Source organism: Panthera pardus, unplaced genomic scaffold (assembly GCF_024362965.1).
Source record: "Panthera pardus isolate Hobbes unplaced genomic scaffold, ASM2436296v1 HiC_scaffold_2, whole genome shotgun sequence".
Classification (NCBI taxonomy): domain Eukaryota; kingdom Metazoa; phylum Chordata; class Mammalia; order Carnivora; family Felidae; genus Panthera; species Panthera pardus.
The window spans coordinates 99739256-99755400 of NW_026526765.1; the positions used below are offsets into that span (position 1 = coordinate 99739256).

The following is a 16145-nucleotide window of genomic DNA, read 5'->3' on the forward strand; positions in this document are numbered from 1 at the left end:
TGGAGTTCACATGAAAGAAGTGTGAATACTGGTTTAAGACAGCCCCCAAATACTGAAGGAAACTGGGTCTGTTCTTGCCCAGTTGGTAAAGGTACAGCAATGAAATAAAACAGGTATAGCAGCAAGTTTTCTTGTCACCTTAAAATGCCCTGAGACCAACTAAGGGTATAGTCTTGACCCTAAGGAAGGAGGATCAGGTGATGTGAATCTGGCTACCCAGGTTGATGTGTATCAAAGTTGACCAAACTAGTTATATCAGGGGTAGCCAGGCACTTAAGAGCAGGGGCTGCCCACACAAAATAATCTGACTTTTAAAAAAAAAATATATTTGAGGGGCGCTTGAATGACCCAGTCAGTAAAATGCCGATTTTGGCTCATGTCATGATCTCGCAGTTAGTGAGTTCAAGCCCTGCGTTGGGCTCTCTGCTGACAGCTCAGAGCTTGGAGCCTGTTTTGGATTCTGTGTCTTCCTCTCTCTCTCTGCTCCTCTCCTGCTTGTGCTCACGCTCTCTCTCTCTCTCTCTCTCTCTCTCTCTCTCTCAGAAATACAATAAACATTTAAAAAATAAAAAATAAAAATATTTGAAAGTAATTTCATATTTTAAACATTGTGAGTACATAAATTCAAATTGTGACATTGCAGTTAAGTTGCACCAGCTCATTTTAAATCTAGCGCTTCAGCTTGTAACTACTTGAGGAAGAAAAGTCTGGGGTCCAAAGTAAGTCTAGTTAATGGGTATTAGCTTAGAGTTCCGAAGTCCCACAGGGGATGGGACTTTATAGAGTCTCCCTTAAACTTCTTTCAAGCAAATCTACCTTTTCTTTATTCTGGCTCTCCATTGTATTTACCCCATGTTCCTATTATATTGACACTCTGTCTTATAATGCCCTCTTCATCCCAGTAAACTCCTGAAGGGTAGATTCGTCATAAATATTTTTGAATGAGTTTGCATTTTACAATAAAGTTACTGTGTTTTCATTTCAAAAGCTACAGTGTCATAAGCATTATTACTTTCTTTGAATAGGTGCTTAAAAATAAGATACTGTGTAAAATAATGCCTCTTAACCTTAATGGGCATAATATATTTCTTGAAATTCTTGTTAAGTGCAGCCTCTGATTCAGTACTGGAACCTGATATTTTGTCTTTCTAACAGGCTCTATATCATGCCAGTGTTGCTGGTTCTTGGACCTGACTTTGGGATGTCAAGAGTCCAGAAGAATACTGTTCAATAGAAATATAACATCAGCTGTAATCTAAAATTTTCTTAGAGCTACATAAAAAAATAATAAACGGGCAAAATTAATTTTAATAATATATTTAACCCAGTATATCAAAAATAGTATTTCAACATCTAATCAATATAAAAAATTAATGAGCTATTTGACTTTCTTTTTTTCCATATTTAGTCTTTGAAACCTGGTATGTATTTTATACTTAGAGTATATGTCTGTTTAGACTCCTAATGTACTAATTAGATGGCTAGTGGCTACTACTTGGACAGTGTATATCTAGAAGCGTATGTCCCTGGAATATAAACCAGGGTCCCTGGAATATAAGACCACTTTAAATGTGTGGTAAGGTTGTTCATGAATCTGTTGCTCAGCTCTTTTCTTTAGCCGCACTTCATGTCTGAGAAACTTCGAACATCTTTTGTAGAGGGGGAGAATACAGTTAACAGCTAATTGGTTGTATTAAAGTATCACTTGACTTTAGAGGCCATATTTATTTCAAATAATATATTCTTGTTTCCTCATTGGGTGTGATAATTCATCACAGAGTGATCACATTAGCATCTCTTTATTCATGGTGTAATTTAGTTTCCTTTGCCAGTTTCTCATTGCTTCTCTTTCTGAAGGCATTTTGCTTTCTTGTCTTCTCCTAGATCTTTGTGAAACACAATCAGATGATGTTAGTGGCTTCCCAGTGCAAATTCAAATTCTGCAGCCTGGCCTACAAGCCCTTACATGATGTGATTACCTGCTAATAGCCAGCTACCATCTTGTTATTTTTCTAACAGCAAACCATTTCTTGCACAGGCATTTTCTCTGGTATTCTGTTTCTTCAGGATTTTGCATATATGGCCATTCTTTATTTGTGTCTTGATCTAACTTACCTTGGGGAGACCCTTCCAGATCATTCAATCTTAAATAACTTCCCATCACTATCTTATCACCTCGTTTCATTCACCACAAAGCATTGATGCTGTTTGAAACGTTCTTTTTGAAAATTTGCTTGCTCATTTTTTCCCCCACTAGAACATATGTTACATTATCTAAAAGATGAAATGTAAAGATAACATTTACTGTTTATCCCCTAGATTTGGATTATGCATTGAAATGCCTTCAACGTGAAGATCCCAGTTTGAAAGTGAAGCTAGATGCTGATTCTGGACAGGTTCACATTTTATTACAACTTTACTTCCAGAAATCTTTCAGTAGTAGTATTTGTGTGTGTATGTGTTTCTGTATTTAAATGCATATATCTAAAACAGATTGGTCTATGCCCCCGAAAGAAAAAACCTTCTCTTTTGGTTCTCCGATAATACAAATTTCTGATTATCAGGTTGACTGTCAAACTAGACAGACAGAAAAATTTTCCTTACTTCCTCAATATAATTAATTACGCCTCACTTCTTTAAACCACTTTTTAGTTTTTTTTAACATGGAAGCTTTGCAAATTTGCGTGTCACCCTCACACAGGGGCCATGCTGATCTCTGTATCGTCCCAGTTTTAGTATATGGGCTGCCAAAGTGAGCACATAAAGACCACTGTCATTTCAGTTTTCCAGAAGACAGCCTTTTGTGAAACTTTGAAATAAAGTTCAACCCCAAGACAAAGCCTTGAGCTTCTTATGCTCCTAAGGCTTATAAACACGGCATACTAAAGGGAGGATGCAAAGGTGCTTTTCTTGTCAGTTACATATAAGGTGGGGGGAGAAGTGATGGCTAACAACCTAACACTGTGGGAGGAAGTAGAGCTGTAAAGTAGGTGGTAAGAAGTTTGTGGATATTACATTACAGCAGAAGAACACATGTTAATTGTGTCTTTTTAGGAAGGCAGGGTAAAGTTTGTGTAAGATTTTAGAACAAGTTCCTTTAGAAGATTAGATTATAAATTTAAGGATAAACTAAGGATTTAGTTAATCTGAAAACTATGAAGTATTTTATTTCCCAAATGCCAGCTAAATGAGGTAGTAATTTAGTTTAATACTGAAGGAGACAGGAACAAGCACTTAAACTTTTTTTTTTATTTTGAAAAACTTTCATTTAAAAATGCCAATACATACTTTTTTTAAAAAATGGCAAATAACACACACGGGTTCAGAGTACAGAATTAAGGTGTCCCTTTTTTCCATCTTAATTTACGCAGGTAAACAACTGTGAAAATGTGAATAGACTTTCACACTTTCCCAAATGTCTTACGCTGTGCTATGTTATAAACCACAGTTTATTTTTTCCAGAGATATATACAGATATATAACAAGTCTTTCTTTTTGTATTATTCTACAACTTGCTTTTTCCAAATTCACTACTTTAACTTTAAAGTACAGCAGTTGAAACAAAATAATCCTTTTGTTTGTTCCTTATAATTACAGCTCTATTACAGTGGAAGGATAAAATTAGAACCAGCCAAAGGAAGAAACAAATAGGGCAAAATCTGGGAGAGTTCTAAATGCATTATCTTCCTTCATCTTCAGGGATGTATTAACCCTTTTGGTAAAGGGTATTGCCAGTCAGGGAGGCTCACCCCACGCCTCCAGAGTTTTTATTAAGGCTTGATTACATACTGCTCATGTGGTTGACCTTTAGTTTCCAGGACCTCCTATAAGTTGAGGCTGTTACCTTGACTTTCCAGGTCGGAACAGATAAGGCTATTCTGAAGCGCACATCATAAATCACATTGTTACACTGTCTGGTGGACAAAATCCCCCAGACGAGTAAAGACACTTCCATCAGGCAGCATTCTGGCCTAGAGATTACCTACTAGTAGCTGAGGGTAAGGGCCATACCTCTTTTTGGGTGCAGTTAATTCTTTACTACCTAGATGGCATATGAATAAGACTGAGCAAATATGGATTCCTTGCACTATACTCTTTCATACACAAACACCTTAAGGAATAACTAGTGTTGTAAAAAAAAATTTTTTTAAAGCATGTCTTGATTGGTTTTGATAAAAATTTGGCTTGTTCTAACAAGGGCCCTAAGTAACAATGAAAGATCAAAGATAAAAGATAATTTCACTGCCAAATAAAGGTCCAAGCTAGTCTGAAAAATTTAACTAGTCACAATACTGTAATGGGCCCAGGATGATTGGGAAATAAATGCCAATGTGGTTGGGAATATTTGGGGAAAAGATTATCCTCTTCACCCCCCAAATAACAAGATGTCACTTTCATCCTTAAGACAGTTGCTTACATTTTCATTAAGACAAGGGCTTTATCCTTTCTTTAAAGGTATAACCCAGAAGTTGCCAAGATGTCACTTTCATCCTTAAGACAGTTGCTTACATTTTCATTAAGACAAGGGCTTTATCCTTTCTTTAAAGGTATAACCCAGAAGTTGCCAACATCAGTTACACTCATGTTTCATTGGCCAGAACTAAGCTATATGGTTGGGAATATAGTCCTGGCTAGATGCTACTTACCTAATTAAACTGTCATGTAATAAAGACAGAATAGCCTAGAAATTTACTTTTAATCGACCTATTATTCCACTCAGAAAAAAACAAAAATGTTTTGAGGAAGAACCAAAAAAAAAAAGTTGCATATTTTTTTTGTTTGTAATTTTGTAATTTGTAATTTGTAATTACAAATTACAAGTTTGTAATTAATGAAAAATAACATATATTGATATAATGCCTTTATATAGTATTTTGTGATAAACATTTTTTCTTTGATCTTGGTTTTATTTTCTTCCTGTTTTAACCAGACTGTCTTATGTGGTATGGGGGAGTTACATATTGAGATTATTCATGACCGAATCAAGAGAGAATATGGATTGGAAACCTATCTAGGGCCTCTCCAGGTGGCATACCGAGAGACTATTCTAAATGCAGTTCGTGCCACAGGTAAAATAAAACATTTAGAATTTGCTGTGCTTTTCTCTCTCTCCAGGATCTCTTTTCCAAATCTTTCAATGTAGTTGCATAAAGCAAGGTTCATACTCACTAGCGTCTTCCATCAGTGGGCATAGGTTTTGTGTGTATTTTTGTGTCTCTTTAGGATTTTGTTCTATTTTGTTTTAAACCCAGCCCTATTCCTGTACCACTCAATACATCAAATAAATGATGAGCCCTCATCAAACAAACGTACTTTTCAGTGGTGGTCATGGGGTACAATAAGCCCTTCGTGTAGAGATATTTCACAAAAAGGATATCCAGAGGGCTCATGAACATATTAAAAGATTCTTCATACCAGTAATGATTAGGGTCATGCAAGTTATGAGATATTTTACACCAACAAAATTGGCAGGGATTAAATCAGACAGCATCAAGTGTTGGTGAGATGTTGAGCAATGGAAACTCCTAAAAACTTAGGGTGGGAGTGTAAATTATGTAACCACTATGAAAACAATTTGGCAACTTCCTTGTGAAGCCAACTGTGTGCAGACTTTACTACTTAGCACTTCTCACATGCCCTAGAGAAACTCTTATACATGTGCACTGAGAGATGGATATAAGAATGTTCATAATAACATAATAATAATAACCACTTCTGAATAGAAAAAACCACCCCAAATATTTATGGACAGAGAGTGTGTAAACGGTATTGTGTTCATACAACAGAATATTAAACAGCTGTGAAAAAGAATGAATTACATCCATATGCATCAGCCCAGAGGACCCACAGATAAGCAAAAGAAGCATGTTGCAGAATACATAATAACAAATTCAAAACACAGAGTGAACTATATTGTTTAGGAATACATGCATATGTAACATAACTAAGGAAACTCATAGGAATGAGTGATTATATCATGATAGTGATGGCTTTGGAAGGCTTGTAGGTTACTACTGGTAATGGTCTATTTCTGAGTAGTTTTTAGGTTTCATAAGTTCTTTATTTTTAGATTATAAAGAGAAATTGTAGACTATAATTCTTAAGTTTTAATTTAGGTGATGCATCACTCTATTACATGGTCACTAACAAAAATACAACATAGTTTTGTTTTAGTAATGATGGAGATTGGTGACTGCTGTTGGTTGTTAGCAAATGAGAGATACTGCTTTCAATCTTTAAAAAGTCACTATTTTGAGAAATCATAAATGCATAAAACATTGGAAGAATATGAAATTTAACAATTTGTTGGTTAGTAGAGTTAAAATAGCTTTTTAATTTCATTAGATAACCCTTTGTACTGTTTTACTGTTAAATAAAAATTTTATAATTAAAAGAATTTCAGTCACATAAGATATTTGAAAAAATTTAAATGTGTGATCTACATGTCAAAACTTGTGGGATCATCTGCCTCAACACATCTTAACCTTGCAGTAATATTAAGTGATTGAGAGCTGGTTTTTACATTGATAAACACAGAAGCAAATGCTTTCGTGATAGAACTTTTTACTCCCACATCTTTATGCTGTATTTAGTACCACGTAATATTTTTTCCCACTTTATCTTCTATGAGACTTTGAGTTTGTTGACTGCAGTTTTTCCAGTTGTGGTACCTTAATACCTTTCCAGAGCAAATCTCTAAGGTATTATATTCTATTTGTTTACAGATACCTTAGATAGAACATTAGGAGACAAACGGCATCTTGTGACTGTAGAACTGGAAGTAAAACCAGTTGAAACAGCCTCTGTTATGCCAGTTATCGAGTATGCTGGAAGTGTTAGTGAAGACCTTCCGATGGCTTCCCAAGAGGCCATTGAAAATGGGATTCACAGTGCATGCCTCCAAGGTAAGGTACTCAAGTAAAGGTAAGCTTAGTATAATCAACCACTTAGTCACTCCTAATATTATACATTATTTCTAACTAGGTAATGTTTTCTCACTACTCTTCCCATTATGTGTATGTTAGACCTGTTTCCATTGTCCCATGATCCTTAGATATTCTGGTGGGGTTTTTTTGTTTTTGTTTTTGTTTTTTACCAGTCTTCACTTTGTTCTTCTGTTTTGGGGTTTCTATGAATAGTTTCTAACTCAGATACACTTTCTTCAGCTGTGTCCAGTCTACTTGTAAGCCTATCAGAGATAATTCATTTATTTCACTGTTATTTTTTATTTCAAGCATTTCTTTTTGGTTCTTCTTAGGACTTCCGTCTGTTCTTGCATGTGGTTTACTTTATCAGAGTCTTTAGCATATATCAGTCATGTGATATGATCATTCCAACATACTTACCATGTCTGGTTCTGATGCTTGTTCTGTATTCATATTGTGCTTTTGCTTTTTAATATGCCTTGTAATTTCTTCTTGATGGCGTAACATGATGTACTGGGTAAAAGGAACTGCTGTAAACATGGTGTGTAGTAATGTGGAAGTCACGTGTTGGGGGAAAGGAAGCATTCTAATCCATGGGCTTATAGTGAGCCCATGCCTCTGGACGGGGAACCACACAAGTGTTTTTTTGTTTTTTTTCACTAGCCTCAGGTTGGACAGGATGGCTAGGGTGGCCTGGAGTTAGGTATTTCACCCAAGTCAGGTCCTGCTAATGCCCCTGCTTCTTAGGCTCTAGTTAACTAGTTTCCCCTGAGAGCAGGCCTTTGTAAGAACAGAGTGCTCTGGAGTATTTCAGAATGGTTTCTTTTCCCCTCTGTCAGAAGTACAGAGAGATTTTTCTCTGATACTTACAGGAAGAACCTGCTCGAGCTCCGGGAGGTACATCTCAAAAAATTATGGGGGCCCCCTTATGATTTATGACTGTGTCCCCCTGAAGTTTATAACTCCCAGACTTCTCTATAGTTGAGGTTTTCCTGCTGTGGCACTGGTTCCTGGGCTAGTGAGCCTCTGCTCCAGGAAGCTGTGACTTCCTTTGTTCGCCTGCCTCTCTGGTTTTGGGGGCAGTGGTTTGTCCTTTGTCTTCTCTCTTATGGCTCTAGGAGGGGTTGCTTATTATTCAGTCTGTTCTACTTTATACTTGTTGGGACAGAGTGGTGACTTCTAAGCTGCCTAAAGGAAGTAGAAACTGGAAGTCCTCTCCCTGTCGTTACTCCTCACTGCATATTGAGTGCTAACCTAAGTTTTTTCCCCTACCTAGGACCATTGCTTGGATCCCCAGTCCAAGATGTGGCAGTTGCTGTACATTCACTGATAATTCATCCTGGTACCTCCACAACTATGATTTCTGCCTGTGTCTCCAGATGCATACAAAAGGTAGAGAATATCCTGTAGTTCTCCTTTTTGCTTTAGGGTGACTGTCCTGATAGCAGTGTGCCATTGCTCCACAGACATCTGTGCTTTGCCGTGCCTCACACTTGTATTGATGCCGTCTGTGCCTTAGAGTCAGCAAGAGTTTTTACCCTGGACAGTCTCTGATTTCTTAATCACCAGGGTTATATCTGTTAGAGGACCTAGGAAGTTACTGCTTAATACAGACTGCCGGGAAATATTCTCTGATTTTAGCAAAGAGGCAGGTTTCCTTAACTGGCATTTTTGGTTTCCCCATCTCAGATACACAGCTGTTAGAGGTGAGCTTTGTTGTTTAATTAGGGGACATTTTGGGGGTATCCTGGCCCAAGATGGACTGTAAAGGACATTGAAGATGTAATACTAGTTTCAGTTTTGAGTTCATGTTTATTTGAATAAGATTACCGTAATCAAAGATCATTGAAATCAGATTAAGTCGCAGGGAGCCTGGTTGGCTCAGTCTGTTAAGGGTCCTACTCTTGATTTTGGCTCAGGTCATGATCTCAGGGTCATGAGATTAAGTCCCTCCCGCATTGGGCTACTGGCTGAACATGGAAACTGCTTCTTAAGATTCTCTCTCCCCCTCTCTCTGCCTGAACTTCACCTGCTTATGCTCTCTCTCTCTCTCAAAAAAAAAAAAAAAAAAAAAAAAAATCAGGTAAGACTAACTAATAATCCAGATAAGCACCTAACTTTATCAACGCATCAAGCAGTCTAGTCTTGGAACTGTTACTTACCTCCCATTATTTCTTTGAGTGTCTTGCCTCAGTAATCTACCAGAGCTGATTTAACTCACAGGATCTTAGTGTGCCAAATGTTGATTCCATGCATTCTTCTCAGCATTGGACTACTACAGTTTTATAAGTGACTGATTTGCAGTAAAACACTTGCTTTTAAAAACCATTTTCTGAAATTTTGGACTGTGTCTGAAACTTGATTTTCTGTGGTCTTAACTGAATCTAGAATTACAAAGTTAATGTGAATACCCGAAGTCGCTGACTTAAGAAGGTACAACTTAATGGTCCTTTCATATGATTTCATTTAATTTTCATTAAAAAAAATCTATACATTCAAAAAGTATTATTTAAATATTGTTTGCTGGGGTGCCTGGGTGGGTCAGTTGGTTTAGTGTCTGACTTCAGCTCAGGTCATGATCTCATGGTTCGTGAGTTGAAGCCGCACGTCGGGCTCTGTGCTAACAGCTCGGAGCCTGGAACCTGTTTCGGATTCTGTATCTCCCTCTCTTCTGCCTTCCCCTGCTCATGCTCTGTCTAGCTCTCAAAAATAAAATTTTTTTTATATAGTTTGCCTAAGCATATAGTTAGAAGTATTATCTGGTAAGTTAATGATGCCTCCTGTATTTATTGAGCCTTCTTTGTTGAGCTTACTGTGCACTGCGATGGACATAAATGGAATATGGATGTTTGTCCTCACCTAAAGGAGGTTATGATTTTACAAGGTAATTAAATATGGCCAAATAGCCAAAATATTAGAGCAGACTGGGGGTCATAAAAATGGAGAAGTGGGGAATTAGTATTATTGGAAGGAATATCTGAGCTGTGGATTTTGGTAGTTGGACACAGGGGCATTCCAGACAGGGGAAGATTGAAGTCCCTTTAGCTGTACTCTCAGATGAAGGCAGAGTAGTAGTGAAAGACAGTGTTAGAAAAATGGAATCAGACTATAGAGAAACCTTTAAAAACTACCCTGAGGAGTTTGAGGTTTGTTTTGAGAACAGTGGTGAAAAATTTAAAGTTTTTGAGGAGGGCATTATAATCACTGGAATACAGGAGGAACTAGAAGTAGGCAACAGATAATCCAGGACAGGGAATGGACTGGGTCTGAATTAGGATACTGACAATAGGAATGGAAATCTTAAAGCTACTTGGAGAAATGGAAGTTAGAGATGCATGTCCAGGTGAAATGAATATTATGATGTCCTCAACAGAAATAGGAAAGAGCACCCAAGAATGTTTGCAAAAGGAAATGATAAGGTTATCTTGGATTGCTGTGGGATATTTAGAAACTGTTCCAGAGTGGGGGGGGGGGGGGGGCAGTGGGTACAAGGCTCAAGCACATAGAGACTATAGTCTGTACCCTCAATCCAAATTATTCAATTCTTTGCTTGCTTTTAGTGTTTTCATTTTTACCTTCTCCCACTCTGTTATTTTGTTCTGTAAGACATTATGTGAAGTGGTACAAAGCTCTTGGTAAGAATTGCAAAAAGAGAGGTGTGCTGTGTGTTTTGAAATTTCGATGATAATGGGCATATACTCTTGGTTTTACTTATCTGGCCATTTTTCATGATTGTGCAGGTAAAGGGCAGGAGAGGATGGGAAGGTGGTGACGTATCAGGAACAAAAGAATTCGAGGCCCAGAGCCCTTACTTGACAATACAGCCAGTGTTAATGTCCCCTCTAAGGCCTTAAGTAATAAGAATCAGTGGGTGGTGGTGGAGCATCGAACAGAGTGATGACCCGCTGCACCTGGGTAAAGGTGAGGGCACATTCCAGAGCCCCCTCGTGCAAAGTTTCCACTGTAGATCTCTGTTACATCCCACCTAGTAACGAGAGGCTTAGACTAAATCAGACTTTTATTACTTTTGAATTCTGGCAGGCTCTAGCAGGATAGCTTTTTGATTATTTTTTGAGGTTTATTTATTTTTGAGAGAGAGAATCCCATGCAGGCCCCGTGCTGTCAGTGTGGAGCCCGACCCCACCAACCACGAGATCATGACCTGAGGGGAAAACCAAGTTCCAGACACTTAACGGGCTGAGCCACCCAGGCAGCCCAGTAGGATAGCGTTTTAAATCTGACCCACCAGTACTTATAGTGCTTGCATTTGCCGTACCAGTTTGTCTGACGTAGTGATACCCTGAAAGACTGGGACCCCAATACAGCTTATGTTGCTGCTACTTCCTCCGTTTTCTTCCAGTACTTGCCCTATGTGTTGGCTTCTGTTCGCGTTTTACTTATGTGCTTATTCTTCTTGCCTTGTTGACTGTGTTTCTGTTAACCTTACTGTAGTACATTTCTGGATTAGTCCTGCTATGGACTGTAACTGTAATAGGCATCAGGAACTAAACACGTGGTTTCAACAAATAAGATGTAAGTCTTTGATTGAAAGGGGAAAACCATTTTTTTTCTTTGCACTGTCTCTGGCCACGTGTTCTTAGATGCTCTGTGTAATTAAGCTTTATTAAGCAGCCCCTTGCCATGTACCTGACAGCTTATAAAAAGAGCTCCAGGCTTACAAGGATGGGCAGAATTTACGAATCTTTTTTAACAGAAATTTGATTTCCAATAAGGAAAGGGGAGTTAACATTCTTGAATTTCTTTAGGCTCTGAAGAAGGCTGATAAGCAAGTTTTAGAGCCCCTGATGAAGCTCGAGGTTACAGTCACTAGAGATTACCTCAGCCTTGTCCTGGCAGATCTGGCACAAAGAAGAGGGACCATTCAGGAAATCCAGACTCGTCAGGAAAACAAAATTATTACTGGATTTGTTCCCCTAGCAGAAATTATGGTAGGTACTTAGTTACTGAAAAGAATACTGGGGATATTTATGCTGAACAAAAGTAGACAATCAGGACTTTGAACTGTTAGAGTGTTTGGATTTGAACTGTTATGGGAATCTAAGGGATTACCACAGGTAGGTGGGGTCATTACCATTCTCCACGCTTCTCTTCCTAAATGCTGAGACTAGGGAATACTTGTGAAACGTACCCACATTATTTACTTAACCTCCACAATATTTGTCTAGTATTTCCTGACAAAATGGTTCAATGAGAACTCACGTGAGTCTCATTTTCACCTTTCCTGATAATGATGAAAAGATTAGCAGCAGGAAGAGATACTTGAGGCTTAAATTTGACAACTGACTTCAATTATTTTGACTAGGGTTACTCAACTGTGCTTCGAACGCTAACATCAGGCTCAGCTACTTTTGCCTTAGAACTATCTAATTATGAAGCCATGAATCCTCAAGACCAAACTGTACTGCTCGGCCGGTGAAGTGGCTTGACCCAAGTACTTTGAGACTCCGGAGCCCCTATCAACTGCAATTTCAGTAAGAAGAATTTTTATTGCTTTACTGAACTAAACTGACAGTGGTACTGGAGTTGCCCATTCTATAATCAGATAGAGGTCCCATTTTAAAAAAAGATACATCTTTTATTTAAAACAATGCACCAAATCTTAATTTCCATGATTTCAAAATCAAGTTGATTGTAGTACAGATTGCTGTAGGTTTTGTCCAGGCTCATTTTTATGTTTTGTATTCATAGTCACAATATCCAGTAAAAAGAGGTTCTGCCGATATTCCCCGTCTATAGAACAAAGTATGAATTAGGTTTTAGATTGACATAATGCATCTTAATAATAAACTAAGTTCTTTGAGAGCCTGAGTGGGGGAGGGGCAAAGGGAGACCGAGGATCTGAAGCTGGCTTTGTGCTGACAGCAGAAAGCCCAGCGTTGGGCTCGAACTCATGCACCGTGAGACTGTGAAGTCGGTGTGCTTAACCAACTGAGCCACCCAGGTGCCTCTTAAAGAAAAAGTTCAAATAATCTTTTCTCCTTTTGGGCATAATTCTGTTTCGTACAAAAATCAATTCCCAGTTTCTAAGTAAATCACTACTTGTTAGATGACATACAGTTCTTTTTATAGAAAACAAAGTTAACCATCCTGGACTTGGTAATGTCCTAACTTTCAAAATGCTGTACCTGACCATTCTGCAGCGGTGAACTGTCAGTCTGTTGTAGGCATCCCCTACACTTGTGATGTTTTCTGGACTCCAGAGTCTTTCACCAACGGCACTTGCCCGAGGCCTGTAAGTTAAATCACATGTCCCCCAAAGCAGTTTAAATTTATGTGTTCTGAAATTTCTAGTACTTCCCTACTTGGATGGAGAAGGAAAAATAAGGCACTTGAATTCAAATTTATCACTTAAAATTCCTTACCACAATCTTGGAGTAAGGTTAGTTGCATCCACAAATTCTCCCCACAGACAAGCTTCTCCACCAATGACAAGTTTTTTCTGTTCTTGAGAACCTACATTAAAATCATTGAATGGCTGTAAATGAAGTAGTTGCAGCTCCCACCTGTGACAGAGGCAATTACTGGTCCCCTGGTCAGTTCATGGTTTTGGCACAAAAAGAGGTAGCAAACTTAATTCCCACAATGCTTGTTAGCATATTTCTACAAATTGGTATCTTTAATACTAGCACATCGCTTTATTTTGGTTTTGTGCAAGCTGCTTTGGGTTCAAGAACCATTATTCCCTTGGTTGCCTAAGAAGAGTGTGCCAGGAATTCAAGTTGGAATACTAATAACTACTGCTCACTCCTGCCTTCAATATCTACCTCGTTAAAAAAGACTACCCAATTGATATTACATTATGTCAATTCCTAACAGACTTACATACTGATTTGAAACATTTTTTTTTTTTAAACACTACCATTCTTTTTCTTTAAGGAAATTTTAAAAACTGGACAAAGTAGAAGTGTTCTTAGGAAGGGGGGGTGGTAGGATGAATAGAGGGGTGGAGCTTTAGGCTCTCAGACCCCCTTCCTTAAGTATACCTAAGACTACACAGCCTGAAATACAGGGAACTAGACTACAGCCTTCCTTAAGTGTCTTAACAACTGGAAAGGCCAGTCAAAAGCAGAGATACAAGGTTAATGCGGACAAGCGTCTTTAAAATGTAAGGTAACAATGCTCGGCAGTGGAAATGGAGATAAAGGAACCTACTTTTGAAGTTCTTTTATTCAGGCAAGGATATGGTTTCTTTCACAAATTTTAAGATGTACTGGGGGCCTTTTTTTTTTTTTTTTTCAAGTAAACAATATCAGGACCAAACATAAAAGGGCAGATAGTGAGTAGGTAATATCTGGATGAAAATTTCCCAGTGGAAGATTAAGGGAAGAAAACTAACAACCCAAGGTAATCATAAGTGCTTCACTCACCATCAAAATGAAGAGGGTCCACTTTATAGTAATTTCTCCAATCTTGTCCATAACTAATCCAATCTAAGTACCAAGGAGCAGAAAGGATCACAGGGAAGCCAGCTGCTGTGACTTCACGTAGTTCCTCACTATATACTTGATTTTTCCACACTTGAACAATTGTACCTGGCAGAAGCTATTAAAGTTATAAGCAATATGTATTGATCAGGTCCAACAATTACAGATGAAATTAAAAGTCCCAGCCCATGTTGCTAGGAAAATAACTTCCTAAGCTTCTGGAAAAACATAATACCAAACGTTACTGGCTATAGGGCCTTAAAATTAGAAGTTTCATCAGTCTTGGGGCACCTGGGTGGCTCAGTTGGTTAAGCGTCCAACTCTTGGTTTTGGCTCAGGTCATTATTTCATGGCTTCATGAGTTCAAGCCCCAAGTCGGGCTCTGTGCTGTGTGTAGCCAGCTTAGGATTCTCTCTCTGCCCTTCCCCTGTTCTTGTTCTTTCTCTCAAAAAAAAAAAAAGTATCAACCTTAAGGTTGGATATTTAACTTCTGCCTATATATGACACTGTATAGGTATAATCAACTAAGGCTTCACTCCCATTTGTCCCACACTACCATTATTCTTACTTTGGAACTGTGGGGATGTCACTAACTCTTCTGGAAAGATAATAGTAGTAGCTGGATTTGAAATTCTCAGTTACCCAAAGGAAAATAAAAAGTGTATATGTTGACAATTATTGCTACCTTCGTAGCAATAAAGATTCATCTGTTCTTGTTTGTTCTACCCTTGTTTTTGTTGTTTTACTTTTACCCCACATGGGACTCAATCCCACAGGATTATGATCTGGGCTGAAATCAACAGTTGGATGATCAACCTCCTGAGCCACCTAGGTGCCCATGTTCTGCCCTTGTAAAACAAAACAAAACTTCATGTGCTTCAACTTGTGACAAATAATGAGAATAGTGGGGGGAGGAAGATGGGAAACATGAAAGGGAGGCACTGGCCTTGGTCTACAGCTATTGCCTAACAAAAGTTTAAACTGAAAGGTAAGCTACTTTCCCCATAATGTTGGGGACAACTTCATTAGGGTTCCTTCCTTCCAAGATGTTAAAATAGTAAGTCTCTCGTATTATCAGAATCAAATGCAGTCTTCATACTTCTCACCTTCACGTGATCATCAAAAACCTCTTGCCAGACTATGGATCCCTTCTTTACAGTTGAAACAATACCCAAAAGCCTACCATTGGGAAAAAAAAAAAAAAATTCAGATCACAAGCTTAACAGTATATTTAAAGCATGCAGGGTTTCTATGAAGGACTACCATGTTGAGAGGTGCCTTGCACTATAGCACAGCTTTAAAGCAGAACCTGCTCAAGTTGGATCGTGACCCAATGTGGTTCCTGCTTTCCAGCACATGGCTGGGGACATCACACAGCAGAGGGGTTTAAAAGTCATCTGCTGAATGAATGTGCTACGTACATCTCCAGGTGGGGAAGACATGGCAATTCAAGGTAATATACAAACCACCATCTCTGGTTATTTCTTGAGTATCTTAGAATAAACTATAAAATTGCTGGCAGTTAGTCCACAAATATTTCCTAGTCTCTAGACAATTCCAGGTATTGTGCAGGATTAGAAAATTAGAATGTACTACACAAAAAGCAAAATAGGAAAAGGCTTGTCTAATATAAGAGTTGGCAAACTACAGCCTATGGCCTGTTTTTGTATGGCTCATGAGCTAAGGATGGTTTTTACACTTGTAAATATTGTTTTAAAACAAGAATACTATGCAACTGTGTGGCCCATGAAGCCTAAAATATTTACTACCTGCT

The 16145-nt window shown here is 38.2% G+C and overlaps 2 protein-coding genes and 1 non-coding gene across 9 annotated transcripts in view; 1 reads left to right on the forward strand and 2 right to left on the reverse strand.

Moving 5' to 3' along the window:
* Positions 1–16145, forward strand: part of GFM2 (GTP dependent ribosome recycling factor mitochondrial 2) — a 76941-nt gene that overhangs the window by 46394 nt on the left and 14402 nt on the right. For 4 of the 7 annotated variants that reach the window (XR_008423825.1, XR_008423827.1, XR_008423826.1 and 1 more), the window contains 6 exons: positions 2320–2396; positions 4931–5069; positions 6726–6905; positions 8203–8318; positions 11693–11875; positions 12250–12418. Coding sequence is in view for 2 of the 7 variants with exons in the window: in XM_019463015.2 (XP_019318560.2) it covers positions 2320–2396; positions 4931–5069; positions 6726–6905; positions 8203–8318; positions 11693–11875; positions 12250–12363 (809 nt within the window). In the remaining 5 variants the exon portion in view is untranslated. Of the gene's footprint in view, positions 1–2319; positions 2397–4930; positions 5070–6725; positions 6906–8202; positions 8319–11692; positions 11876–12249; positions 14812–16145 lie in introns of those variants that run through there. The other 3 variants (XR_002083938.2, XM_019463015.2, XM_019463016.2) reach the window with 3 other exon arrangements.
* Positions 2657–2760, reverse strand: LOC128778439 (U6 spliceosomal RNA). Its single transcript, XR_008424027.1, has one exon. It is a non-coding gene; the product is annotated as a U6 spliceosomal RNA (small nuclear RNA).
* Positions 12409–16145, reverse strand: part of HEXB (hexosaminidase subunit beta) — a 32150-nt gene continuing 28413 nt past the window's right edge. The window contains exons 10-14 of the mRNA XM_019463018.2: positions 15478–15550; positions 14315–14489; positions 13310–13400; positions 13073–13177; positions 12409–12677 (exon numbers count right to left, since the gene is read on the reverse strand). Coding sequence (XP_019318563.1) covers positions 12617–12677; positions 13073–13177; positions 13310–13400; positions 14315–14489; positions 15478–15550 — 505 coding nt within the window. The 3' untranslated portion in view covers positions 12409–12616. The remainder of the gene's footprint in view (positions 12678–13072; positions 13178–13309; positions 13401–14314; positions 14490–15477; positions 15551–16145) is intronic.